Here is a 27,975-nt window from a genome sequence, read left to right on the forward strand (position 1 = left end):
TATTTATGAGACACAAATAGACTGAAATATATGGACTTGGTTTATATGAAAGAGAGCTGGACAGTGACCTCAAGGACCTAAAAGCTGCTTAGTTGGGAGGAAAAATAAAATGACTATATTTAGTTTGTTTAAGCAATCATGGGTGATTTTGTCTGAGCTTAATGTATTATAGACAAATGTAAGTGTGTCCAGTTCCCCTTTCTTAAAGATCACACCACTTTGTGTGCACAGAGAAGCTAGTTTTTGTGAATGACTGCGTTTTCAAATATTACTTGTGTATGAAGGCTACAGTATTTACTCAGTGCAGGATTTGTATTTTGCATATCGCTGCATTCTTAGAGGAAAAACAAAGCTAAAATCATATTAATAATATAGTGAAGTAAAGTGCTACCACTTGTGGCTTGTAAGAATTTAAGCTTCTTTTCATGGTTGATTATTATGGCTTGCTATCCTAAACAATGAGTCAAAGCACTGCATGTTATGCAGACTCAATTACTAATAAAAAAGTAAAAATGTTCATGTAAATGTAATGAAGTGTGGTACTAGTGCACGTGGTTCATAAGGATTTAAAATCCTTCTCGTGGTTGATTTTAGGGCTCTCTGTCCTAACGAGGAATTACTCGGCTGTCACTACTACACTGAAGACAAGACAGCTTTGCAAATGTGTTCCTTTTATAGGGTGCATCTGCACAGTATTTTGATGGTTCTTATATTTATGTAACAGTTGCCTGAATATGGCTATGATTTTTTTTCCTGGTTAGATGTGCTGGCTTTTGTTCCTAATGTTGCTACCATTGATGCTGTTGCCATAATTAAAAAAAAAAAACTGTAAAAGTACACATACAAATGTATATGTAACACCCAGAATTGATAACCTAAATTCAACAATATATGAATAATTACAGAATTTTAATAAGAATGTTCAAACCTTATTTTTTGGCTAATTTACCCTAAAGCAGAGAGTGGGTCCTATTTTAAATAAGACTTTTTGGAGTTTCCTTTTTATTTGCATGGCAGTCTGACCTTGTACATAGGTAGTTGAACTTTAAACCACAATACTGCCAGTTCAGTTCCGCACTTCTAAATTGCTGCATGACGTAGGCTAGGTCACCCAACCTCTTTGTGCTCTAGTTGTTAATCAAACATGTAAAATTGTACTATGACCTACAGTGTACCTTTTTAAAGGATGGTGTTCACTATCGAAAAGTGATATATACCAAAAAAGGTTGGTTATGTTTTATTTATTTGTTTTTAATATCTTCTCTCTCATTATCTGTTCCAGAATGTAAACTGGAAGTGGCTGTTTGGAGCAACAGCTGTTGCCATTGGAGGAGTGGCCCTGTCTGTGGTCATTGCAGCCAGAAACTGATTTTTCTCCTCTATGCAGACCTTGACCACCTTTCAAATGTTTCCTCATGGTACTACGTTGTTGGCGGCTGTGAAACAGCTCTCTTCTTAAACAACAAACCAACAGACGAAGTGAGATGGTGGTTTGCTGTTTGTGGTTCGCTTGGATTGCGTGCAAAGTGAAGCGCAGAGAAGAAACCTAAAATGTTCTGATGCTTTTTAAAGAAGTTTAAGAAAGTTATATATACTGTAGGGGATAATATGCACCATCATGAATTTTTGCTGAGTCATGTAAATATTTCTGCTTAAGTTGATGTTTATGGTCATAGGCGATTACTCGGTATTTAGTGGGTCATCCCAGGCCAGTCTGTTTCTTTCCTAACACTTTGTCACTTGACTTGTTACACAATCTGCTGTTAAACTATTTAAAGAATTTTTGAGACTGTAAATACCTCCTCTACTTTGTCATATAACACTAGGTTTATATACATCATTATTTAATTTGGCCTTTAATTGTTAGATTTTTTCTGCATTTTTCTTCTCACAGGCTAATGAGCATTTTTAAGTAAATGGTAATGTGAACATTTGTCTTTGTATGTCATGTCTGAAATTGTCCTTGGTCTGTTAGGGTTCCAAAACATGTGACAAAGTAATATTTGGAACAGCCACACTCAATTTCATTTCTGTATTCCCATTTAAATATATGGTCTTTGGTCCTAAATATATGTGAAAGAGGCGAGACTAAGTTACCCATATCTGATAGGATAAGTAGAGCCCCAAGCACCTGATTTTATTTAAGGTTGTTTTTTTTTTTAAGAAAAAACATTTAAGGATGCAAGGCAGCATGGCAAGATGGTGTCAGGTCATCCTCTCTTAAATGAGTAATAATTTAACTTTACCTGTATTTCTTTTGAGCTTACCCTTTAAAATACATTTCTGGAGCTGGTTGAATCTCCCCATTTTTTTCATACATTCTGCTTGGAAAAATAAGTCTTCATAATCAGAGAATATTGGCAAGTATCATCGGAGGATATGAGAATTTCAGTATTTACAGCTAAGTAGTGTGTAGGAGCAGAAAGGCAAGGAGATTGAAGGGTCCTTGCTGCCCTAACCCCTGCCATACACTTGTCTGTCTTAATATTCTGGCACTGGCCACTCTTTCTTTATTTTTTTTAGTTTTTGTACTTATATAGAAAAGTCCATTTTCTGTTTAACATAAATGCAAGTTTTTGAACCCTAATTAATGTGAAAATATGTGACTTTTACCAAAGTTACTCAGCATCATAAACTGACACAATTCCCAGTGACTACTCGCCTATGTCACTCACAATAAACAAACGCCTTCCTGCCTGTATATCCGTTGTATGTTTATGTAAGGTAATATGTGGCATTTTCAGAGCTAGTAGGGGAATTTATTTTGCCTTTTTAATATTTTTTCATTAAAACCAGATTAAAATGCATTCCATCCATTTTAAAGTTCTGGTAATACAGATTGTACTGTTAGGGAGCTTTTGCAGCATTCAGTTGGACTTATAGTGTATTAATAAGCTGATCTAATAAAATTCTATATACTCTATCTAAGGTGAAAGTGGCACATAGATACCTAACTGACAATTCTTTATGAAATATTTTTGCCCACTGTTTTAAAGACTTCTCAGTGACTTTATCATGCTGTTAAACCCACATGTTGCCTTGCAGAACAATATATTTTGGGACCAAGCTATCATTTTGGGGAGGCTATTAGAAAAAAATGAAATTTAATATAAAGCAAATTTAGAAAAAAGAGCTTCCTAATATCTGCCAGTGAGAAAATTAGGTGGTGATCCTGGGTGTATTTATTTTTGGACTCCCAAGTAATTATATAAAATATAAAATATTGACCTGTAAAAACTTTTATTAAAATATATTGTTTCATAGTTGCCTGATTCTTATTCCCTGTTTTTTTGTGTATATGTAATATACATTTTATTTATTATATATTTTATATGTATGTATACTGTATTTATATGGTTTGATTTTCCTTTGGAATAGGCATATTTTTATAAGAAAGTGTCAGGTTACAATATTGTGTAGTATTGTGCTTTTTTATTATGATCTTTGCCTTGTATCACATCCACACAGTGAAAAATGTGTCCCTCTGTCGTCACCACTTATCAGTCTTTACCAGTCTCCTGTCATGTCCAATCACAGTACATTCTATTGAAAATAAATTAGAATTGCACTCGGGACCACAACCGCACACAAAGGGCTGTCAAATTTTAGAACAAAATATCAAATTCTTTAGTTCAAACAGTTTACTCATTTTGATTCCTTGTTCTTCCAGATTACAAAACCTTGTAACTTTATTATGTCACATTGTGATCCTTGTCACTTCAAAGCTCTAAAATGTTCTGTGATAAGCTTGTATAATGCAGATTTATCACCATGACGACAATTCCTATCAGATCATAATATAGTGCAGCACACTTATTTCTTAAATCTAAATCTACTTCCCATGTTTACTTAACCATCCAAAAATTGAATAGCTTGCTGTTTATTTTATAGTATACACTGTTGGTCAAGTGTTTTAGAGCACCACAGTTTTTACTGTTTTTCTTCAAATTTAATCAGTTGAAATGCAATAGATGGCTTAAAATGGTGAAAAGGTAAGCCAAAAACTACCAGAAGTTCAAAATTAAAGTTTAGGTTAGTAAAAACTGAAAATAGGAAATATCAGAGTATTACAAATGGGCCTTCTTCAGGGAACAACTAATAGGGTAGAACCTACTGATGCTCTGCAGCAATTAAAGCAAATTGAGCCTTGCAAGTTGCAACAAACAATTTGCACAGGTGTCCCAACTTTTGTTGATTACTTGACAACCCTCTGACTTAAAGCAGAGTTGGAACAGACTGTGTTACTATACCCTCTGCAGTACTACTTGGACAATAATATCAGTGATGATGAGAAGAAAATGGCAATTAGATTGCATTTCATTTAGAGAAGCTGCAAAAAAAAATATCAAACTGTCTGAGTACAGTGGTGTCCTATACAATCCAAAGGCGATTGGAAATTGGTAGAGATTCTGATAGGAAGAAATATGGCAGACCCAAAGTCACAATCTGTTCAGAAGACATGTTTCTGAGGGTCACCAGCTTGCATGATATGTGGTTGGAAAAAGCAAGTCTCCATTTCAACAGTGAAGAGGCAACTTTGTCCAATCTGTAGTAGTCCACAGTTGGTATTTCAAGGCCCTATTTTGTCCTTTATGGACTGTATTTGTTAATGCCACTTGCCCTGTCAAACCTGCAGCACAAATTTTCCTCTGTTACTTTTAATGTAATTAATTTAAAAGTAATGACTCCATGAGCATTCTTGCTTTTAAGAGAAAGATACCTGTAACTTACAGGTGGACAAGCTGCATGTGATCTTTACATATTCACTTCTTTTAAGTTTTATTTGATGTCATAGCCACACAAGATGGGCTTACCTTCGTGGGCTTTGATCCAATCGCATTGAGTGTCATCCTGCTGTTCATGGTTGAAATCTCTTTCTGTTACATTGTTGGGACCTTGTGCGAAGAATGCATACTGTATAAATAACTGTGTGGTACTGTAAATCAGTCAATTTCTCTAGATTCATTTTAGAAGAACTTTGAAAGTCTAGTGATAATAGGAAATTTCTACTGGAGACAAAAATATTTCAAAATAATGCAAAGCGACCAAAGAACTTGACCAGGAAATTAAAATATGTAATGTACGTGTTGTGTAACAAATGTATAATATTTCAGCTCAAGTACTCCTGTTGTTAGAATGCTGTCTTAACAGCTTGATCTGCCAAAAACAAAAAAGAATACAATTTTTTCTCATTGACTGGAGTCACGACCATAATGTGAATACCAGTGCAAATAATCCTCATTAACTGATAGCTTTGTTTGATTAAGATGAGCAGGCTTATAAACATTATTGGGCTGTGTCTTGAATTTTTGGGTGCATTATGCAAATAATTTTATACAGCCTGTTATGTTAATAATGTGTTAAAAGTTAACAGCTGCAGAAGAAATGGTGGATGAATTTACTGCTGTTGTGTGATAGTCTAAGACAGTGTTTCATAAATGTTTTTGGGACTGCGGAACCCTGCACAAAAACATTTTTGGTTCACATCACCCCTATGAAAATTAAAAACTGAAAGGGAAATTAACAAAATAAGCAGTTATGTTCAAAATATTTAATCAAGAAAGTATATCCATAATATAAAGAGACAGGATAAAAACTTTCAAATTTCAGGTATGATAGATAAATGTAAATATGTATTCTGAATGGGAAGGTTGTGCTTGCACAGAATGACACAAATCATCAATATTTGGTGTAAACTTTGTTAAAGAGAGTCTTAATATATATGACATATTAACCCTATTTTTATATTTTGCTTTTTGTTGCAATAACAGTCAACAAACACTTTCACATAAGCATATACAGTAGAAGGAAAGTGGAATAGGATCCTAAATGTTATTTTGCTTAAAACATATTCACATTCAGTCTTTTTTTTTTTTAATCCACTATTTACCAATTTTTTTTTTTTTGAGGTTAAATGTCAAAAGTCTTCTCTTGGGTCCAGACTTGTACAAAAATAGTCAAATTTAAATAATGTAATTTTCAAATTGATTACGAGAGATTTTTGTTGGTTTAGAGTTGTAATCTTCATTTTTCTTTTCTGCCTCATTTATGTAGTCCTTTAAGGCTTGAAGTTACGGATGAAGGTTCTTTCTATTATTTGTATCAAAAGTTTAATGTTCTTCTTCAAGCCTTCTGTTTTATTATAACTGTTTAATATTCAATATATGTATGTGTTTCCTGAAGAGTTAAATTAAACTTGTTCAAAAGCTGAAGCATGTCCGCAAGGTAATCAACTTAACTTCATGTTCCAGTCTGTATATTAGAAGAATTTTTTAAGGCCACAATTTTTACTTGAAAGAAACAATTATTACCGGTCTCATGTCATCACATTCTTCTTCGATTTTGACCTTGTGAAAACCAGTGAACTTCTGTATCTAATAATTAAAAATGAAATTTACCTTGAGTTTTTTACGCATTAGAAAAAAAATGAAACAATAACCACTAATATTGATATGTTTACTGCAGTTAATGCACACATCTAGATGGATGGTGACAAATGCAAAGCTGCATCCATCAAACGATAGACATGTTTAGTCGTTGTTATTTACATGTACGTGTATTTGCTTGCCAGACGCATTTATCCAAAGCGACTTACAAAAAAGATAAACATAATTAAGAAACATTAGGCCAAGGCACACAACCTCTACTTTCTGGCTTTGGCAAGCTCGGATCTGTGTGGTGTGAACTTTGGGCTCTTTTTAGTTTGCCGCTAAGTTTTTCTGCAGCTGCAACTAATACAAAGTATTATTATTATTATTAATAATAATAATGAATAAATGTTATTTATATACCGCCTTTCCCATGTTCAAGCTTTGTGGCTTCTGCTGTTAACAGGGAGTAGTGGCAGCAACATGTGTACACTAGGGTCCCCTCCCTGAAACTTTTCTGATGGCACATAGAACTTATATACCCAAGTAGTGTCCACCAGAGACATTGCCCTAAAAATGAGAATTTCTTTTAAGATGTGAGTAATAAGGTGTTAATATAAAATCAATGAGGGATTTGTGTGAGACAGTGAGGACTTGAGTTAAAATCAGACTTGGGCTAACAGACAAGATCCCAGTTAGAGTAGGTCTGCACCAGGAATCTTCTTGACGTCCTTGCCTCTTGGATCTGATTATGGATGTGTTGACTTGTGGGATAAAAGACCAATCCTCCTGGTGCAGGCTTTTTGCTGATGATATTGTGTAGTTTCACACCAAAAAAGAGGAAGTTGGAAGAATGAAGGAGGACTGTGGAAGTTAGATGACTAAAAATAATAGGAAGAAGACAGAATATTTGAGGTTTAATGACGATCAGGATTCAGAATTTAGCCTGCAAGAATGGATAAGTTTAAATATCTAGGATCAGTGGTAGCCCAAGATGGAGAATTAGATGCAGGAATGACTCTCAGAGTGCAATGTGTATGGAAAGATTGGAAAAGGGTGTCGGGGTATTATGTGATCAAAGAATTAAGGCGAAGGCTAAAAGTAAGGTTTTTTTTTAAGACCACTAATGATATGGATGTGAGACATGGACGGTAAAGGGAGTTCAGGAGAAGTAGCTGGATATGGCAGAAGTAAGAATGTTAAGATTGGTGTGTGGAATTATAAAGAAGGACAGAATAAGAAATGTTGATATCAGAGGTACCACAAAAGAAGAAGAGATAGATCTCAGGAAAGTAGGCTGAAGTGATATGGATATAAATATGTGGGTAAAAGAGTGATGGAAATGGAAGAGAAAGCGAGGGAGAATGAAGCAGAACTGGATGAAGAAAGAAGAAGATCTGAAGAAAAGGGATTTGACTGAGGTGGAGGTTGATTAGGCACATTGACCCCACATAGAAGTGGGAAAAACATGAGGATAAAAATTATTGCAGGGGATATCTGTTCTTTTTTGTGATTTTATTAAAAACAAATAGCATTCTAATACAAATAACTCAAGTTTAATAAAAAAAGGTTTGAAACAAATCAGCCCCCACCCCTATGAGTGGATATCTATTTTGTTCAGGCAAAGAAGTGATTTTCTTATGTACTTTGTGTGATCATAGCGATTTGAGTTTAAAGATTTAATTAAAATAATTGCGTCGATTACAATAGTAGACCTCCGATTCTTCCCAATTATAATAATGGGCTGTTAATTTTGGCTGTTTTTAGACAGCCGTACACCCCTTCTAAGAACGGTCGAGTGTAGTGCCTTAAGCACATCTGTGCTCTGCTTCTTTGCGATTTGATTGACGTGAAGAACACTTTAACGACCCAGCGTGCCCCCCGAGCGAGCACGCGCGCGCTGCTTTCTAAATGAAGCAGGTGGTTAGACGTGTGCGTGTCTTGTGTATGCGTGCGTGCGCGAGTGAAGGGGCGGGCGCTCGAATGCTGGCAAGATGGCGACACTGAAGGAGGAGCAGAGCTACGGGCTGTCCTGCGGAAGGCTTAGCAATGGCAATAACGTGTCTGTCTTTCACGTTAAGCTCACCGACAGCGCCTTCAGGGCCTTTGAGAGCTACCAGAGCAACAAGGTAAGGACGGAAGCTAATGTTGCAAAAGAGTAAGACGACCCTCCCCCGCGGCCAGAGACTGATGGCCGGCTGGTCGTTCCTGAGCTCGAGTGCTTGGCAGGATTACTTCTCAAATTTATTGCTGTCGAGTCATAACTCTTCGCTCCCTGTACGGAGGTAGCCAGACACTCTGAGTCTGGAAGTTGGGGTTGGAAACAGTGGGACAACCGCATGTTCGAAAGGCTTCGTGACTTCTGCTGTTAACAGCGGTACGGTGGAAAATGTGTACCAGAGTGCGACTCTTGTATGAGCGAGTCGAGTTAGCTGGAGGTTCCGCTGGAGAACTTCGACCTGTTTGAATTAAGCCAGAACTGAAATAATGGCAGAACTGTCTGTTTAGTCGTCGGAAGAAGGCTTCCTGCCACGCGAGTACCTCGCCTGAGTGTGAGCGTAAAAATGGGGGAGGGGAGGTGAGTCCAGTTTTGTATAGTCTACAAATTGGCGAAATCGGCCTGACAGCAAACAAACTTAACTGTGCCAGACATACGTGCGCTCTTTTGGGGTGGTAATCGTTTCTTTACCTATCCACGTGTTTACATAAGACTGAATCGTGATACTTAACTGTTTATATGCTATTAACCAACGTTCACCATCTCGATATAGGTCACTTTTCCCCTTGTGGAGTCTTTGTACTTGTATAGCAGAAATATATGTATACCATAAGTGGGAGTTTGTTGCTAATATTAAAGGTCTCGTGGAGCATATACTGTACTTTTGTTGTGTACACAATATATTGTGACTATTTTAGGTGAGTCAAGTGTGCAAATGTAAAGTAGTTGCATAAGGATGAAAGAGACATTTATGCACATACACGGAGGGGGAAAACTGAAAATTATTGGGGGGGGGGAGAATACCCATTGATGCTTATAATAGTTTGAATATCACCATAAACTTGGAATTGTGATGTTAAATTGTGTTATCTCCTTTTTTTTCCATTTACACTTGGAGTGGATAAAAATGTATTTTGTTTCACTCTGCAGTATTTTAAATTGATAGTTCAGTTCTGTAGTGCCGTTTATTAATCTGTAATCTTTTTGGTAGTTCAGTAAAATAAGCCTTATGTAAGTAAAACTTCTTATCTCTGAGTGTGCAGTCACTAAGCACTTTAGCACTCTTGGGAGAATTAACACTTGTTCACCTAAAGATAAGAGAAGTTGCAAGAAAAACCAAAGGGAAGCCAATGGCATGCTGGAAATGCTGTTGGACCTGGTGTGGGGTAAGGGAGAATCAATGTTCTTAATTATCTTTGAGTCAGACTATGGTTTCCAGCAATTCAGCTGTTGCTCTTGGCTGTTTATCAGTGTTTAAAATTAGCTTTTGTTTGTGTTTTCCCCAAATGTACATTTATTGAAGTGACCTGATTATATGATAAGCATATAAGTTGTCCCAACAAACAGCAAGGCATTGCCTGTCTTGAAACATCAGTGTAATTACTCTTATTCTCTGGGGTTTTTAGCACTGTCTGCATAGAAAAGTTACTTTGTTTGGCATATATTTATGTTTCTGACTCTCTTCTTTCCCAGAATGTCTACTTTTAAACATTGATTTTTTTTCACTGCTGTGCCTGTGGGAAGCAATAAAAAAACAGTTTCTGGCTGTTTAATGTTAGATGATTAGTTGGAAGCGTATAGCTTCTATGTGACTTACCTTCTGTTAATGTTTTAAGCAAAGTATTTCCTGACACCCAAAATGTAGTGAACATAAAGTCCTGTTACTTGCTTTTTTATTTTTCTCTTTCTAAGATGGCGCTTGTGTTGTAGCCAAAATTTTATTACTTTTGTACCATATCTCCTTTTCTTTCTTTCTCGCTTGTCCTCTCTTTTGAGATGAGCAATACTCTGTATTACACGTATTTCAGTTTCAGTTTAATAAGTTGTGAAGTTTAGAAGTTGTATGATTTGGGTTTTTTCCAAATTGCAAGCCTACAACACCACTGATCTTATTGCATTCCAAATGTGTATATATGTATGTGTATATATATGTATGTGTATATATATGTATGTGTATATATGTGTATGTGTATATATGTGTGTGTGTATATATGTGTGTGTGTATATGTATATGTATATATGTGTGTATGTATGTACGTGTATATATATATATGCATATATATATGTGTGTGTGTGTATGTGTATATATATATATATATATATATATATATATATATATATAAATAAAAAAAAATATGGTTCTTTTTGAGTCTTTCATAGTCAGCTGATTATTTTGTATTGCATACTGCAATAATATTTGCGTTAACATATATGTTTGACATGACTTACTGGTTTAGGCGTCTTGTATTTCGGGTTCCACTTTGGTACTCTGAAAATGATATGTAAAAGAACAGGCTGTTCTTTTAATTTTTAATAATTGTGGTATTGGTGGTCAGATTCATTGCCAATGTGTACTATGCCTGTTCTGCTCCCACCACCAAACACAGTTTTTTGTACATTACACCATTTATTTATTTTTACTTTTTAAGAATTCAGTTATCTTAATAGTATGTTTTCATAGTGGAAATTAAGTTCAGGAATTAGTCTGTTATTGTTACCTGAGAGGGCTATTAAATAATGCATTTCACACAGCCCTGCTGTAGTGGCATTTACAAGCTTTTGTTGTAAATGCAAAACTTTGTTAGTTTTTTTTACTAGTGTAATCAATTATTGTGCTCGTCCATTAACCTGCAGTTGGTCTGTTGGTGGCAGGATTGGCATTCCAGCCACTGTAAAAACCTCACACTGTTCCAGTGTGGTACTGAGATGTCACCCGCTGCACTCGGGTCCCATTCCAGGTGGTTTGGCGTGTGGTGGGTTCTGCAACGTGCTATCAGCGCATGCTCCCAACCCCAGTTATTGTTTAGAAAAGTTAATGGGTAATATTGAGATTGGCTTAAATGCACTTGGAACTAATCATCACTTTTGTTTAATATTTATATTAAAAGGCAGTAATTGGGCACCGGTTGATAAATTGATTGGACTGAAAATTGAACTGTGCAGTTTTCATGTCTGTTGGAAACCCTTATGGGATGAGATCTTTAAATATGGCAGAAGGCCATTCTCGCACAGCTGGTTGTCTTTTCCATTGTGATGCCAGGCCTTGCTGTCCAGGTGTTTACCTGCATTTCTGAGCATGTTGAAGCTTGCTCTAATTTCGACTTCTACATAAATCAACAAAGTTGCAGAAATATAGAGCAGATGCAGTCTCAAAAAGGAGTGAGGGTTCTCTGGCCATTCTGTTAAGGAATACATAAACCACATCCTTGGCATTTAAAAGAAGGCACCTAAAATAATTGTTTTAAAACGCACCAAATTGGCAGTTTGTCATAGTAAGCATAACATAAATGAAATGGACATTCTTGCAGTGGTGAATTTTTATAGGAGGAAACTTCTTGAACAGCTTTCATAGTGATTGGCATAAATATTCACTTCTTTTGTAACTTGTATCAAGAGGTTATTGCTCCACAGTGCTGGGACAGCATTGCAGAGGTGGATAGTAGATGGCTAAGAAGGTACTGCAGAGAGTTCTTAATTTCATGTAAATTTTTTTTGGGCTTGTCACTATTTGCACTTGCATTACCAATCTAATGATCATTCTTGTCTGTCCTAGCATTTTAAGAATGCATTTTGTCTTTAATTTTAAAGCAGACTGATAGAAAAAAGAGAAATTACTGTGTAGTGTATCGCTTGCTTTGATTTTTTGATTTCCTTGAAACATGGGCATATTTATAATGTCTTCACTTCTAATTTCTGTGTTTTTTTTTTTTAAGTAAAAAGACAGTTACCAATTTAAGTATGCTTTACTTTGTTTTTTGCATGCACACCTTTTCCTAATTTGAGTATGTTTCTGGTGTAGGTGCTGTTTATTGTTAAGCTGTGTATTGTATGTTTCCTAATTTTATATTCTGAGTGAAAGCATCTCGGAGAATAAAAATGTCTCATTTTAATTTTTGTATTTTTTTAGTATTACAATGTTTAAGAAAACATTTATTTATTGGCAACCTTTCCTTTGGTCAATCTATCCACCAGTTCAATTGTAGCACAAAATATATCCATTTTTATAAAAGGCAGCCTCTAAACATAAGAACTTTTACATTGTAAAACTGACAGTAGACCATTCCACCCCATTGTGCAAAATAACTTGATAACTTGGAAAAAAATATAAATCTCTCCATATATAACAACACTTTCTACCAGGAACAAGCTGGCAAAAAAGGAGAGAGTTGTACTGCTGCACTTGATTTGTTTTAGTGACAGGGAGACCCAAACAAAATATGGTGGTATCCCAGCAAGCCCCTGACTTTGGCTCACCAATTTAAAGCTGTCAGGCACCAAATGAAGTTGGAGCCAGCTCTTGCATTGGCCTGTGTAAAAAGAAAGAAAAAGAAAAAAAAAAAAAGCAAACTGCTTGTGCAGAAATCATGTCCATAATAGAAATATGAAAAAATGAGGTAAATGATGTGCAAAAGGAATGGAAACCTAAGTGACAAAAAACATTATTAAGAGAGTACTAGTCAGCACAGGAAAGATGCTGAATTAGCAGACAACTTGCCTGCCTCAAATTCACTCCTTTTAAACAGTGATCACTGCAGTGTCATACCCAGCACAAGCATAGCTGAGGCCCTGCACGTGTATGCTCACATGGTGGGCATGCAAGCCTTGTACCAGGGATGATCTTGTCGGTTATTGCAGTATTGCAAAGAGCATACTGTAAGTAATAAAATGAACCAAACACTCCATCTGATAGTTGTCAGGTGTGAAACCTTGCACCTTTTTCTCCCAGTGTTGCAATCAAATATACATTCTTCTGCCAATTTAAGATGTGTTCCTAATCTACAAGTTAATTTGTATGAAGTGCCCCATTCTCTACACTACAGTTATTACCAAAGTTATCGTTAATAACTAAAACTAAAAATCATTTAATTAAAGAAAACTAAACTAATAGCTGACTGAGAAATGAAACTTACTCTTAACTGAAATACAATGCTTTGACACATCTTTTGTTTCTGAATTAAAACAGTTGTCTGTAGCCCTGCTGTTGACCATTATTGGAGGTGTGTGTGAATATAGTCTGAGCGCACAGTATCTTGGTGAGACATGAAATTGCCTTACTGAAAGTTTATGAAAGAGGGCCATGGCACTCCTCCTAGTAATCAAATTATGAAAAATTAAAAAGGAAAGCCTACTGGTGCATCCTTTGAAAATTGACATTAAAGTGATCGAGTTGGTTTGTTGGTATTGCAAACATCATTCATGCACACTATTAGTTATTCACTTTGAAGTAACTAATTTGTGAAATGTTTCAAAGCAAAGCTTGATGACCAGATATTTCAACAAATAACCCAGATTTGAAGAAAGCCATGATGTCTGATCTGAGCTCAAGCTGTTGCATAAGAGACCTAGAGAAAGTAGCTTTGGATGAATTGTGCAAACACAATGCCATGTAAGGTGTGTTAAATAACATGAACTGTGGAGAAGGGCAGCAACGAGTAGTCAACGTAATCAACCATGTCGACTACAAAAAATCGTCATAAACAGAGCCTTCAATAGAGGCTCCAGTGACAAAGAACCACATTTGGTTTTTGTAACTGCAATGCACTACATGAACATCTGGGGGCTTTATCATTTGTTGTTGTTTTGTCAAGACTGCACACAGTCCTACCAACGAAGAAGAACCTATAAGGAGGAGAAGAAGAATGTAGAGGAAAATAAACATGTTGCAATGGTGAGTCGGATAGAGGAGGGGGAAGGAGATGGAAAAAAATTGAGACAGAAACTTTCTAAAGTGTGAGAGCACTTCACCGAAAAAGTTGAATTTAGATTATGCAAAGCAGAGCTTTCTTTTCATGGCAGCACCACCGCGATGCATGAGCATCTGAAACGCAAGCATCCTGGAGCTGTGATGCCGCCATCTGTTGAGAATTTATGCTGCACTGTTAGGGTTAGATCAGGAGGGGAGGGAGAGCATGAACGAGACTGAGAAAATAAAAGTAAAAAAAGTGAACTTTTACAAGTAACAAATTTACACCCGATCTGTTAGTTTTCAAATAATATTGCATTAGTGCGATGATGTTTTCTGATTGGTACTATTCAGGTCATAAAGTGATTTCTTCCAAATGTCCCATATATTTGTCTCTTTCTTTCCCCGGTGCTGTGTGCTGACACCAGAAGGCGTGAGATAGCTGGAGCACGCAGGTGACCGGTTGCTTGTGTGCTGTAACAAGCTTGACCTGGCGGCGATCAAAACACAAGTACTGTGCCAGGCATGTACGGGCTCCACTGAGAAAAGAGCAGCATTCATGGCTCACTTTGCAGAGGCACATTCTTTTCTCTGCGTTGTTCTGCAATCCTGTGCAGACTGGGCAAGATTGGGGGGTGTGGGGGGGAAACGCGGTCACTGATTACAAACGCAAGAAGGTACACGAATGAATATGATTAATGTTGCATCTGTGCCACAATGTTTTCCGCAATGTACTATAAGGTCATAAAATGAATAATTCCAAATATCATATATACCTATGTCTCTGTTTTTTATTTTTTTTTTCAGTGCGGCTTTGACATTTCGGGCCATAAGGCACATACTAATTCAGCGTAAGCAGGAACACTCAATAAAATTGAATAAAAAAATCAAGTGACAATGAGATACGAATAAGGCAAATTCACCAGCGTTTGTGTGTCAGATTTTGTCCATCCAGATTATAGAATTTCCAGTTCGATTGTCTCAAAACACCATTTACATCAGTTATTCTCGGTTTCAGATAAAAAGTAAAACAGTGTCAGATCCCTGAGGGGCGGTAGTATGTATCGTGATCATGACTGAGAGAATAAGAGGGGGGAAAAAAGAGGTAACTTTTACAAGTACTATACATTTACAGTGGCTGTTACAAAAGCAAATCAAATGTATGTGTTTATTGTATAATATTAACAATGAGCAACTCACTACTCAAAACGGTAAATATACGAGGCGATCCAGATTGAACCGTAGGACTCTTGATTATAAGTCAGCAATTCCTACTGCTACAATAGCTTCAGTGGTGCATCGTCCTTGAACCTTTTGTTAAAGTGTTTATTTAATCTTTGCACTTCAGGCTTTACACATTATATAGTTTGTCTACATTTTGTCATCCATCCAGCCATTATCCAACCCATTATATCCTAACTACAGGGTCACAGGGGTCTTCTGGAGCCAACACAGGGCGCAAGGCAGGAAACAAACCCTGGGCAGGGCAGCAGCCCATCACAGACATTTTGTCATTTATTACTAAAATATGAAAAACGTTTCAGTTTTAACAATGTATTTTTTGGTTAAATTAAATGGACTGGTGGTTTTACTTCGATTATTATTAATTTTAATCGAGTTAATGCAGAGACATCAGGGTGACATTCACAGGTTGACAGACGTGAGCAGGTGAGGTAAGACATGCACTGGAGCCCAGAACAGGATGTGCAGCCACAAGTTGCAGGCATCAGAATAGTCAGGCATGAAATCGTGACTAATCGAAAAATAAATTGAATGATTAGTCGACTACCGAAATAATCGTTACCGTAGATCCCGGAATACAGGCCGACCCGGTATATTAGCCGAACCCCTTCTCTACCTACTAAATTAAATGTATTTGCCGATGACCGGTATTTAAGCCGACCCCCTTCTCCAAGCAAAATTTTCTAAATTTCCTTAAAAGTGTCTCTTCGGGTATATTTATAATGTTTATCGGCGAGAATTTGAGACTGCCGGCATTTTTGATATATAATGTGCATAATTTACCAAAACACCAATCATTTTTCTAATGTACTAACCAAAAAGTTATAAAAAGTGCCAAGCCTACTTCGATTAAGCTAGGAGCATGGCGGCACGCATGGTCGCAGCGGCTCAGGGCTCTCCTTTTCAGTGCACTTTTTTGTTGTTTTTGTACTTTTTTTTTGTCCTTGTTTGTGCACAATCGGTTTGGTGAACATCCGCTACACCATTCAGAACCTTACAGACATTGGTGTCCAGAGCCAGACATCTGTTTCGAGTGTTTTTCATCACATGCACAACATCCCAGACAACATAGCGAGACCAGCGGGCTCTCCGTGGATTGTTGTCGGGTCTAGGAGACAACACAGACGGAGGAGGAAAGAAAGCAGAAGCGGGGCCGCAGATCTGGCGTTATGCTAAAGCTAAAAAACAACCATACAAGCCCTATACAGAACTTTTTTCTGCACTGAAGGAGCTGCTTTTAATCTCATTGTAGATGCGTATAGTGACAATAAAAGGCATTCTATTCTAGAAACAATTTCATACTGTACTCGCCATTTAATTTGACATCTTTGGGCTGCAGTAAGAGAGGAGATATTTCCACAAAATGTCCATCTTCGTTTCGATTGCGATCGCTTACTTTTACCTTCTCTTCCTTCCTTAGCAATTATGTGTCTTGCTTGCATGGTCTTAATGAATTATATATATAGGTAAATCACTGCAGTGACGGAAATTACATGCACAAACACATGTATCTGGGCTCCGACCGACGCTACTAATGCTCTCGGTTGTTTGTTTACAATCGTGCAAGCGGATACACGTGACTGCATTCGTTTCGTAACGCAAGATGTTGATCGTAAATCAAAACAAAAAATTTCATTTTAAACTTCCCGATAATTTATTATAAATTTTATTAATAAAATCAACAACTAAAACACTTTTTTGAATAAATTCTTTATTTAATTTAAAGTACCGGCATGCAAAGTTACTTCTTCACCTGAAAGATGGCTCTGTGGTTTCGTCATTATTTACTTCCGTATTCATCGGCAAAACCGGCATTGCGCTGGAAATCTTGAATCTGAAACAATACTCGTTGTATAAACCGACCCCCAAACTCCAAGCCAAAAATCTGGGACGACATTCTCGGCTTATATAACGGGATCTACGGTAGTTGCAGCCCTACTGTGGAGCTCTCTGGATTATGTTATGTAGATGTCTGAACCCCACTCATCAGATTCCATTTACAGTAAGCCAAAACATTTTCTTAACCTTGCTCTCTGTCATTCTCCTTTTTGAAGTTGCCTGAATGCTCTTTATGGTGAAGCAGTTTTTCCTCCTATTTCTAAAAATTTTTTTTTTCTGTTTCTTAATATTTTTCTGTCTGGTTTTGATATCTGCATTGCATCTGATGTCACTTTAGGCTGTGGTAGATCAGAGAATTTCTAATCATGACCAAATAGGTGGATGAAAAATACTGTTAAATGTGTTTTTTTGCTGGTGGTAATTTTTGTAAGGTCAGAATGTAACTCAGATTTTAAAGTCTGATGCAGATAAAGAGTTGAAATTACCAGATTTTTTTTTTTGTGATATGCTGTTTAAACAAGGTACATGGTTAAGTTGCCAGCACAATTTTAAATATGAACAGTCTTGTTTGCTTCCTAAATGAATGATTTAAGAATACTCAAGAACAATCAATTTAAAGAACTGCTTTCTGAAAATCTACATACTGAAGTGTGTGCTATAATTAATACATTTTAGATTACATATGTATAGATAATTCTATTGCATAATAAGTATATCTCATGGGGTGATGTAACTGAGATTTTGCTCTTGCTCGTTTAGTACTTACAATTTTTATTTTGGCTGTCTCTCTTTTAACTAAGTGGCTTTATACAATATAGCTTCCACCTAATGAGCATAATGGTTAGATATCTAGAACTGAACATAATTTTTGAACATACACGCATAGCAAATAATTTGATCTAAACATGAAGGCACTGTCTTGGAATGCTTTAAGCATGACGCTAACAATAACAAGCAAGTGTGTAATCGATAATGTGACTGTCAGGAGTTCTGGAACTCAAAATGAAATGCCCCAGCAAATTTAGAAGCAGTCTTAAACTGCTTTCATGAAGAAGTTTATGATGGAGCTGAAGACTGAGGCATGCTGGAAGAACATAACATGACAGGTTACACTGGTCAACAAACTTTGTCTCAGCAGAAGGCTACACTCTGATCATCCCAGTCAATCAAACACAAAAGGAAAGTACGCTGGAATGACTGTTTATTAAATCAGGAATGTCAACAAATGTATGAATTACCTGTCCTCCTAAGGTACTGTAAAGTACTTGATCCAAAGTTTAAAATGTGTAGCATTGCTAAAGTAAACAGTTGGCTCCTTGAACAGCTGGACATTGCTTCAACACAAATGACATTTTAGAAAACGTCCAGGAGATAACTTTTTGCATATGTGGCTGTAGAAAAACAAGCCTCGCTATGTCTCTTATCTGTATATTTGCATATTTCTGCTGTCCATTTGCTATGTGAGCACAGTGTGAATTTCATAATCTTCATTGAACACATTTTAAATATAAAAACTAAAATAGAAATGTTCATAAACAGCCATAAGTTCATAAAATTCAATTGGGGGGCAAAAATAACAGGTAGACAACCATAGAAATAAAACCTCATTTAGAAAATGGAATTGATAATCTCGGTTGTTGCACATAGTAAATACCAAGTTCTAATAGGGTATGAGATGCTTTCTGCATATTCATCCTCTTTGAGTATACATTTTATTTAGATGTTTGTCTCTAGTATTAGCTTGTCTGAAGTTATCTATAAGCTTTATCTTCCAAACAAATTATTGACCTAATAAATGTTTGTGATTGAAATGTAGGAGGAGCTGTAGTCTTCTGACTGTTCATTGGTTTTGAGCATGGCTGCTGATAAATCAGCATTACCACGAGTAATTGTTTTTGTATTTTTTACTGCAATACCTAAATTCGTTAATTTTGATTAATTTGACTGCATGTCACAAGTTGTTAATGAAGCAGTGCCAAATAAATCCAGGTTTATTAGTAGCAGTTGTATAGGTATAGCACTGCCACATACAGTACTTGGAACAATATATTTACCATATCTGTCTTATGTACTGTATATGTCACTGCCTGGGCTTCGAAACATTTATTGTGTGGGAGCTTTTTTCATTCCATCCTTGAGAGTTGGAAGCTATTGATTAAAGCATCACCTTTTGAGGGTGGGATTTTCAGGCTGTTAACAGGAGCTGTTCTGATCAGTTAAAAAAAAAACATGGCGAGTCATCCAAATGCTGAGGCTACCTTCTGTTGAGGTGAAAAAAATGAAAATGAGCTTTAAAAAAAGGCATTCTTTGAACCTGCCATCCATCCTGTACTGCTTATCTGAGTCTTGGATATGGCGGCTAGGGGTTCCTGGACGTTTTTCATTCCTGAGAATGAAACTGCTGTAATTCCCGGGAAACTGGGAATAGCCAAACTTGCATATATAGCGTGTAAAAATTTGATCAAGAAATAGCAGAGTTGTAGTTGAAAATAATTAAGTGGCACGGTGTAGTGTGTTGCGATTAATTCAGTCGACAACAGACCAACAGCAGTCGTCAGTCTCCCGGCTCCCACTAAGACCGAGCACAGTGGACTGGGAGGAGTCTGCACTCTGCAGCTTATGAATGCTGGGATGGGGCAGATTTCATTGACGTCTGTCAGACAACAGCTTTGAACAGCAACTTGAAATTACAATGCCTCAGTCTGTTGCTTCCGCATTGTTTGTGCCAAGAAACTTGCCATCACAGAATTATGGCAAGAAACTGGATGCATCTGTAAACGCTCAAATGGCGGTGTTTCAGAGCAACGGCAAGCACGAGCGTTGTTTAGAACAAGTGTATCAGTATCTGATAACTGTGCAGCCTACTTCAGTGAAGGCAGAGCATTCTTTCTCAGTGGCTGCCCTACTCTGCGCGAAGGTGCACTCTCGGCTGTACGGCCGCACGCTGGACACATTGTGCTTTCTACGCTTTTATTACCGCAACTAACTAGATCAGGGGTGCCCAATACGTCGATCACGATCGACCGGTAGATCGGAAAGGTAGTGCAGGCAGATCGCATTGCATTCAAAAAAATTTTTTTAAATGTTAGTCTATCATATATCCTCCCTATAGCATTTGCCACTTGATTGGCATACAGGGCGGCCAGTCTGAGATCTCGTCTAACACACTGGTCATCCCACAAGCACCCATACAATCAGATTGTGATTCAGACTACGAATGACATGAATGTAATTACCCCGATCTACATGCTGTCAAATAAATGAACCACATGCCGTGGCTTCGCCTCGGACGCTGACGTCTGTGGTTTGATCCCCGAGAGAGGGTGCAGCGAGTGTGTACGCCTGATGAGCCCAGAATTAGGATGAAACACATGTTGCATACTCTTTGCATTATTTGACAGTAAAACTAAGCAACATTTTATGATCTGCTTCTCGCAACTGAAGAGGGCACCATGGAGGATGTTTGCCAACTTGCAGACCAACCACAAGCATTACCTAGTAGGTAACCACCCATACAATCAGATTGTGATTCAGACTACAAATGCCATGAATGTAATTACCCCGATCTACATGCTGTCAAATTAATGAACCACATGCCGTGGCTTAACGTAAAGGGGCTTCGACACTGACGTCCGAGGTTCGATCCATGAGAGGGGGTGCAGTGAGTGTGTACGCCTGATGAGCCCAGAATTGGGGCAAAACACGTGTCGCGTACTCTTTGCATTATTTGACATTAAAACTATGAGATATAGATATAATATAAATAAAAATTTTTAATGTGGGTAGATCATTTCAACTTGGTCATTTTAAAAGTAGCTCGCAAGCCGAAAAAGTGTTGACACCCCTGAACTAGATACATGTACTTATATGACAACATGAACTGCTTGTAGATAAGTTTAGTCTTCTATTGGTGTCAACATATTGCAGTAGTTTTATTAAAAATAAGTGTCTGTCGTTCTAAAACCGTTCACATGTGAGATGCCCGTGCACTGTGTCATCCCCGGGAGTCTGGGATTCCTGGGAATGGATTCCCTAGTGGCAGCTGCAGGCTATGCAAAGATGCCCAGGCATCCCTTTTACCCAGCTCTTCCAGAGCTGTGGAATTCCCAAACTAGCTGAAAGATGTAATCTCTCCAGCTTGTCCTGGGTCTATCCAGAGGTCTCAGAAACACCACCACAGCTTGGCATCCAGGACGCATTCTAATCAGAAGCCTGAACCATCTCAACTGGTTTCTTGTGATGTTGAAGAACAGTGGCTTTGTGCTCCTCCTGAATGTCTACACTCCTCACCCCAAGTCTAAGGCTGAGCCCAGGCATCCTATGAGGGAATCTCATTTCTGCCGTTTGCATCTGCAGTCTATTTCTTCCAGTCATTATCCAAAGCTTGTTACCATATAGGTGAGGACATGATCATAGATTGACTGGTAAATTGAAGCTTTGCCTTTTGGCTTAGCTCTCATCATCATGACTGACTAGTACGACGTCCACATAACTGCTAACGTTACTCTGCCTGTCAATCTCGTGCTCCCTCCTTCTCTCACTCATGATCGTGAACAAGACCCAGAGATACTTCTTAAACTGTTCTGCTTATACAGTTCACCAAATCTAATAGCCAGAAAATGTATTTTTCATCATAAACAGAATTATTGACAACCAGTCAAAGTGCTAAACTAATTTGCATTGGGATATGGTTCAACATTAAAAAAAAAAAAAACTGAACTGTTAACAGAATAGTGTTTCAATGTTTGCTCAATTTGTTTCTCTTACACAACACTTCAGTAAACCTATAGTCATTTAATATGCCTAGGCAAGTAATTATTAAATTGTTTTTATTAGTAATTGCTGAATTATTTTTGCTTTGTAGAGCAATATAACACATGAAAGAATGTGTAAAATTTCAGTTTATATGCAATTAATTTTATTTAAACATCAGCCCCAGTTTTGATAAGTTGGATTTGCATTTATGATCCTGAATTTGACTATTTGTTCCTAGCATTGTTGTGATGATTTGCAATTTTAGTACAAACCCAGATCAGAAGAAGTTGGGATGGTATGGAAAATGACAGGAAAAAAGCATTGATTCCTTTAGTTGAATATTTTTGTAATTGCAGACTATATGAACATAAGAGATTTCATGTTTTTTTTTTTTGTTTTTTTTTTCTGGTCAAATTTGCTTCATTTGTTAATATACTGTACAATCAATGCATACCTTATACATTCATTCATTAATTCATTCCTGTTTTTCAGGCCTGGAACACATTACAGGTAAAGTTGGGATGGAAACAAGTTAGGGATAGTAATGAGGTAAAAATTAAATAATGATGTGATGTCAACAGGTTATCAGTTGGTACAAAGCCTTACGTTAACCTTGTCCAGAAACCGCTTCGGTTTTTCTAGGCTGTGAGGCATCTGGGATGAACTATCACACAGTGGAAAATGTATTGTGGATAGATAATCGGTATTTCATATCTTTTTTTGAAGAAATTGACCATCTACACTGTTATCAGAAACATATCCAAAAGCCGGGGTCTGTCATTGTATGGGGTTGTGTCAGTGCCCTTAGAAAAAGTAATTTATAGGCAGCATTGATGTAGAAAAGTACTGTACATTGAGTTTTTAGAGCAACATTTGCTGCCATCAAGTCAACATTTTTTCCAGGGTGTCCATGCATATTTCAACAAGACAATTTGAAACCACATTCTTTATACATTACAAAGACATGACTGTGGAAAAGGGGGTATGGGTACTGGACTGGCCTATCTGCAGTCCTGACCTGTCCCCAGTAAAGAACTTCGCCTTAAGGCATGTGCAAGAAGAATGGGACAAAATAATGCCTGGAATGCATCATTGCTTGGTATCCTTCGTGCCCAAATGTCTTAATTGTGAGAAAGAATGGTGACATTACAAATGGTAAATGCTTTACATCCTAACTTTTTTTGGAATGTGTGTTAGGCCTGAAATGCAGGAATGGCTGTATATTAAAAAATGAAGTTGACTAGACAAAATGTGAAATCTTGGGTTCATACTGTCTGCAATGAAATAAGTCAAAGTAAATTTAGGAATTACTTTTTTTTTTTAATTTGCATCTTCCTTACTGCAAAACCATTTTCTGATTCGAGTTACATTTGTTTGTACAAGACCATTGCATAAGTTTATTTGGTTATGCTTCAATGAGATAATCTCTCATTTAATTTTTATATGTCGAGTATTGTTCATTGTGACACAAAGCCACAAGATTGACGATACATGAAATGTAATTTTTCCAGGCATGTTTGAAAAAGAGAGAATTAATAACTTTGCCTTTTGCTGTGCGCGTTACGAATTTTTAGTGGTTTACTTAATTGATGGAAAGTCCCTTCATGTTAGAGAAGAGAAACTGCAATATACATTTTGGTTCTTATTTATTCTTAAGGTCTGCCTTTCTTCTTATGTTTCAGATATCTTACAGGAAGATTGTTTTTGAAATCTTGCTGTCTGCAAATAGATGGTAGTCTGTTACCACCACTTTTGAATGCATGAGAAAAGTATGTTAAAGTATCTAAACTCCCACTATTACATTCAATTTGGTCTCAGGCACCACTGATAAGTCTTTTAACTTAATTATTCCAGCTAAAATCCAAATTTTTTGTAATGAAATCTGATTCAGAAGGCAGACATTGATTGCTGAAAGTGCCAGGTGCATGTTTGGTTTTTCTTCACAAACACACCCAGTTATTGGAAAGGGTGAAGAGTTCCCTTGAGTTCAGAGTTGCTAAAGCACTGCTATAGACAACAACTTTATAGTAGTGAAATATCAAAACAAAAATTATGCCGCACTTCCTGTCATATAACCTCATTCCAGATTGGCTTCAGAACCCCTAAATAGTTTGAGAAAAGGCAAAGATTTTTTCAATAATGCACTGAAACTGTAACTTCATAAAAATGGTAAAGGCAAGCTTATGATGTCTACTTGGGAGGCCATGCTAAACTGCCAGTGGATATGATTTGGTTTATATCTGGGTTGCTAAAGGCATTGTGTTGCCACTTATGCATCAGGTGGCCTGCTGATGCAATACCACCATATTTTGCAGTTGTTTGTGTGTTTTGCAATAAATTCAGACGTCAATCAAAAACATTAATGGTAATTTTTAAATAAAAAGGTGTCTACTTTCAAATAGATTATAGGTTTCTATGTAGTCTGCTCTCTTTCATTAGTAAAGTATGCAATTTGCACATTTATATTCCAGGGCGAAAAGTGCATCACAACTGCGTGAATCTGCTGTTATCAATGATCCCACTTCTGTTGAGTTCCATATAGTGTGAGACTCGTTACCACTGCTTCAGAGCATTCCAGTGTTGTATAATTGGCTGTGATTGGTCATTAATACATGTGACTGCTGCATGTTAAATACAGCAAATATTGTGTGCGACAGCTCATTTTTATACATTGTTACACACAAAGCTTCTGTCAGAGTGCATGGAGATTTTCTGGGTGACGTGCAGTAAAACTTGAAGTTTGTACTAGGAATGTGTCTTCCTCCTCAATCATATTTTCTTTGTTTTGAAGAAGTCCTAGAAAAGTTGCTAGTGATATGGAATTCTAGGACCCTGAATCAGACTGTGATCAGTTTTGACTGTCTTGAAATAGACGTGTTTGATGAAAGACTCAATGCTACGCTTGATATTGTAACTGTTTATAGTTCGGGCTGGAGCGATTAAAATAATTAAGAATTTCCTTGATAAAAATAAGACATGGTTGATAGAAAGTTTAAAGTACAAATTCCACATTTTGACAGACAGTATGAAAAGCCAATAATAAAGAAAATAGCACCTTGTGAAACCAATCATGTGGCTGGAACAGAGTTGCAGCCACATCGGATTAGGTTGACTCGCACTCCATAGTGCACTCCTTTACATTAGGAATGGGAGTGACATAAAAGGAAAAATTATGACAGAAAATGTTAACAAAAACTTGTGTTGGGTCCAATGGTTTGGAATCAGTATGGTTCAGCGCTAGTTCTGGCATTAGTTTTCATGAACCCTAGTAACCCTGTACCATTCACTGATCATTAACTGCTGTTCAACAGCATTGTAAGGAATTGTGGTTTTGATGTGCACTTCAGATAAGTAATGATATCTCAGCAACGACTCAAAAACCAAAGATTACATTTTCTTTAGATGTTTGTGACATAAGTTAGAAAAAAAAAATTGACTAATTTTAAAGTATACTTTTTTTCCTGTATTCAATATTTAGTATTATAATCACTCATAACATAATTGTTTTTCATTTTGGGAAAAGCTAAGTATTTATGCAAAATACAGAGCTGGAAAAGAGCTTGAAAACAATGTGAGAACCATTTCTGTGCAACTTGTATTTAGGGAGAGACAGCCACTCAAAGTCATAATCCCCCCCAATAAGTTAAAACTTTGTTAGCTTAAATCTCCCTTAATATTGATCCAAAATGTGCAATTTCAGTTCCATGGGTTACTCATATGACCAAATCGGCATGACAAGTTTCAGTAAAATCTGTGATGAGGTCCAAAAGTCTGATGCTTTGACATGGAATTAACCAACTTAACAAACACTCCCCACTTTCTCGGATTACTTTTTGCTTATCAATAAAACCACACTAATCAAACAAAGCACTGTGAACGTGCAGGCGTCTCCTTGTCTGTTTGCAGGCTGGGGTGAAAGAGGGTTTTACTAACAGCTGAACAATGAACTTCACTGCACTCTTTGATTTAGTGCAGTTGCGAATCAAATTATTACAAATCTCTTCTTGTTCCTTTGCCTTTGTGATCCTCTTAAGTAATAGATATAGAAACTGACCCTTTGGGTGAGAGATGTTGCTACTTTTTAGAGCATGTTGATAACAACAGTTGGTGCTAAATAGTTTGACAAGTTTTTTCAGTAAAATCTGATTCTAAATCAGTTGTTACAACTGTGGTCTCTTTCTGAAAGCATTCAAAGATGCATCTTATTGTTGATGTGACAAGTCTTCAAGTTGGTGCAGCACTGAATTCGGCACATCTTGTCTCCACAGACCTGTTTGAGTGACCTTAGTGGCGGGACCCGGCCAGGACTCCCCTTCACTATATATTCAAGTGGAAGCAGCCCTGGACAGTGCAATACCTCCTCCTGCCTCCCTTGGTTGGAGCAATGCCTCAGCCTCCTGCAGAGCTCCATAGGGGATGGATTTCTCCATAGCCCTGTTTGGTTCAGCAGGTGCTGCCAGGGGGTGCTGCAGCAGGAGTTGCTGGACCCTTTTGAGCATTAGTTTTGCCACACCTGGAAGTGCAGCTGGATGTCAGCAATCAAACACCTAGAGCACTTCCGGGTGCCCAATAAGAGGCCAGCATCCACCACTCAGGGGCCAGTTGGGTGGAAGGAGGACAAAGCTTTTGCAGGAGTGGTGATGGAAGAGAAAGAGAGAGGAGTGTTTTGGAGTTGTAGTTTGTTTTGGGACTCTGTTGTGGCTGGGGAACATGGGGAAGACGTGCCCTCCAGCTGAAGAAAATAAACAGTATTTTTGTACATGCCTCCTGTGTCCAGCCTGTGTCAGGTCTGGCGCAATATAGCACCTTTGTTACATCTTGTAAGCTTGCCTTGTTGTCCAGTATGTTTTATATGCCCAACTTTTTTTTTTTTTTACACTGGCCAGAATCTGTGCATCTTTGGTTGTTTTCTCCATCAGTGCTGGTGTAAAAGCATTTAAGAGAATCGTGTTAAAAATGTCGGCACTAAAGTTTAATCTGGTGTGGCTGCACAAGGCAGCAATTGTTTGCTCCTAGGTCAGTAACAATCAATTCCAAAAACTTAAGTTTTTCAAATAGTAAAGCGTGAATGTTTTCACCAGTGTTAATTATGCTTGCTTCAAACAGTGCTGCAAAAACACCCTTGACACAAGATTGTAGCTCTCATTAATACGGAATAATGAATGGTAGCAGATATAAAAGATGTTTTCTCCAAAGTTTTTAGTCCAAATATCACTTGTGACAGCACACCCAATAACTGACAGTTTCTAGCATGTCATATGAAATATCCTTATTTTTTGGCTTTTTCTACCACATACCGCAATACAGTTGTCTGATGGGACAGTTTCTCTTTAAATTTAAGACTTTCCAAGTGTGGCTGTGTCAAACAGGTACGGCTCAAGTTGAATATAACCCTGACCTGACGCTGTCGTAAAGCCTTATATCCTTACAAAAAATATGCACATCTATCCTGTGTTGAACGTTTAGTGTTAGTAATTACTTTAGACAGGTTTGGCAAGAATGTCAGTTTAGTTTGTCCCTTCGCTACTGCACACGTGTGGCGCTTTAACCCTGATGTGAGTGACTTGTGTCCATTGTATGTTAGCATATTTAATATAGCAAGCAAACGCCATTTGGTTGCTATTGCCATAGATAACAGTTGAAAATGACTACCAACTCTTTGAGTTTTGCAGTTTTTTTTTTGTTTTTTATGCTGTCCGATTTGGATATAAGGCTGTCTTCAGGCACTGTAAGCTTGAGAAGGCTGTGTGCGAGACAGTATTCTAAGTGTCCTAACTGCTTGGTCAAGTGCATTATATAGAATTAATGTATGTTCTGTTTTAAATTTAATTTTAATTTCCTAGTCTCTAGCTCTTGCCCCCACAATGGTG

General features: G+C 37.3%; 2 protein-coding genes across 4 annotated transcripts in view; both read left to right on the forward strand.

The window, feature by feature from the left end:
- fkbp8 (FKBP prolyl isomerase 8) overlaps positions 1 to 3,266 on the forward strand; it is a 33,030-nt gene extending 29,764 nt beyond the window's left edge. For both annotated transcript variants that reach the window (XM_039766816.1, XM_039766817.1), the window contains exon 9: positions 1,283 to 3,266. In XM_039766816.1, the coding sequence (XP_039622750.1) occupies positions 1,283 to 1,369 (87 nt within the window). In that variant the 3' untranslated portion in view covers positions 1,370 to 3,266. The remainder of the gene's footprint in view (positions 1 to 1,282) is intronic.
- Positions 3,267 to 8,300: 5,034 nt separating this feature from the next.
- ell (elongation factor RNA polymerase II) overlaps positions 8,301 to 27,975 on the forward strand; it is a 108,049-nt gene continuing 88,374 nt past the window's right edge. For both annotated transcript variants that reach the window (XM_039766819.1, XM_039766820.1), the window contains exon 1: positions 8,301 to 8,497. In XM_039766819.1, coding sequence (XP_039622753.1) covers positions 8,363 to 8,497 — 135 coding nt within the window. In that variant the 5' untranslated portion in view covers positions 8,301 to 8,362. The remainder of the gene's footprint in view (positions 8,498 to 27,975) is intronic.

The sequence above is a fragment of the Polypterus senegalus genome, chromosome 10 (genome assembly GCF_016835505.1).
Source record: "Polypterus senegalus isolate Bchr_013 chromosome 10, ASM1683550v1, whole genome shotgun sequence".
Classification (NCBI taxonomy): Eukaryota; Metazoa; Chordata; class Cladistia; order Polypteriformes; family Polypteridae; genus Polypterus; species Polypterus senegalus.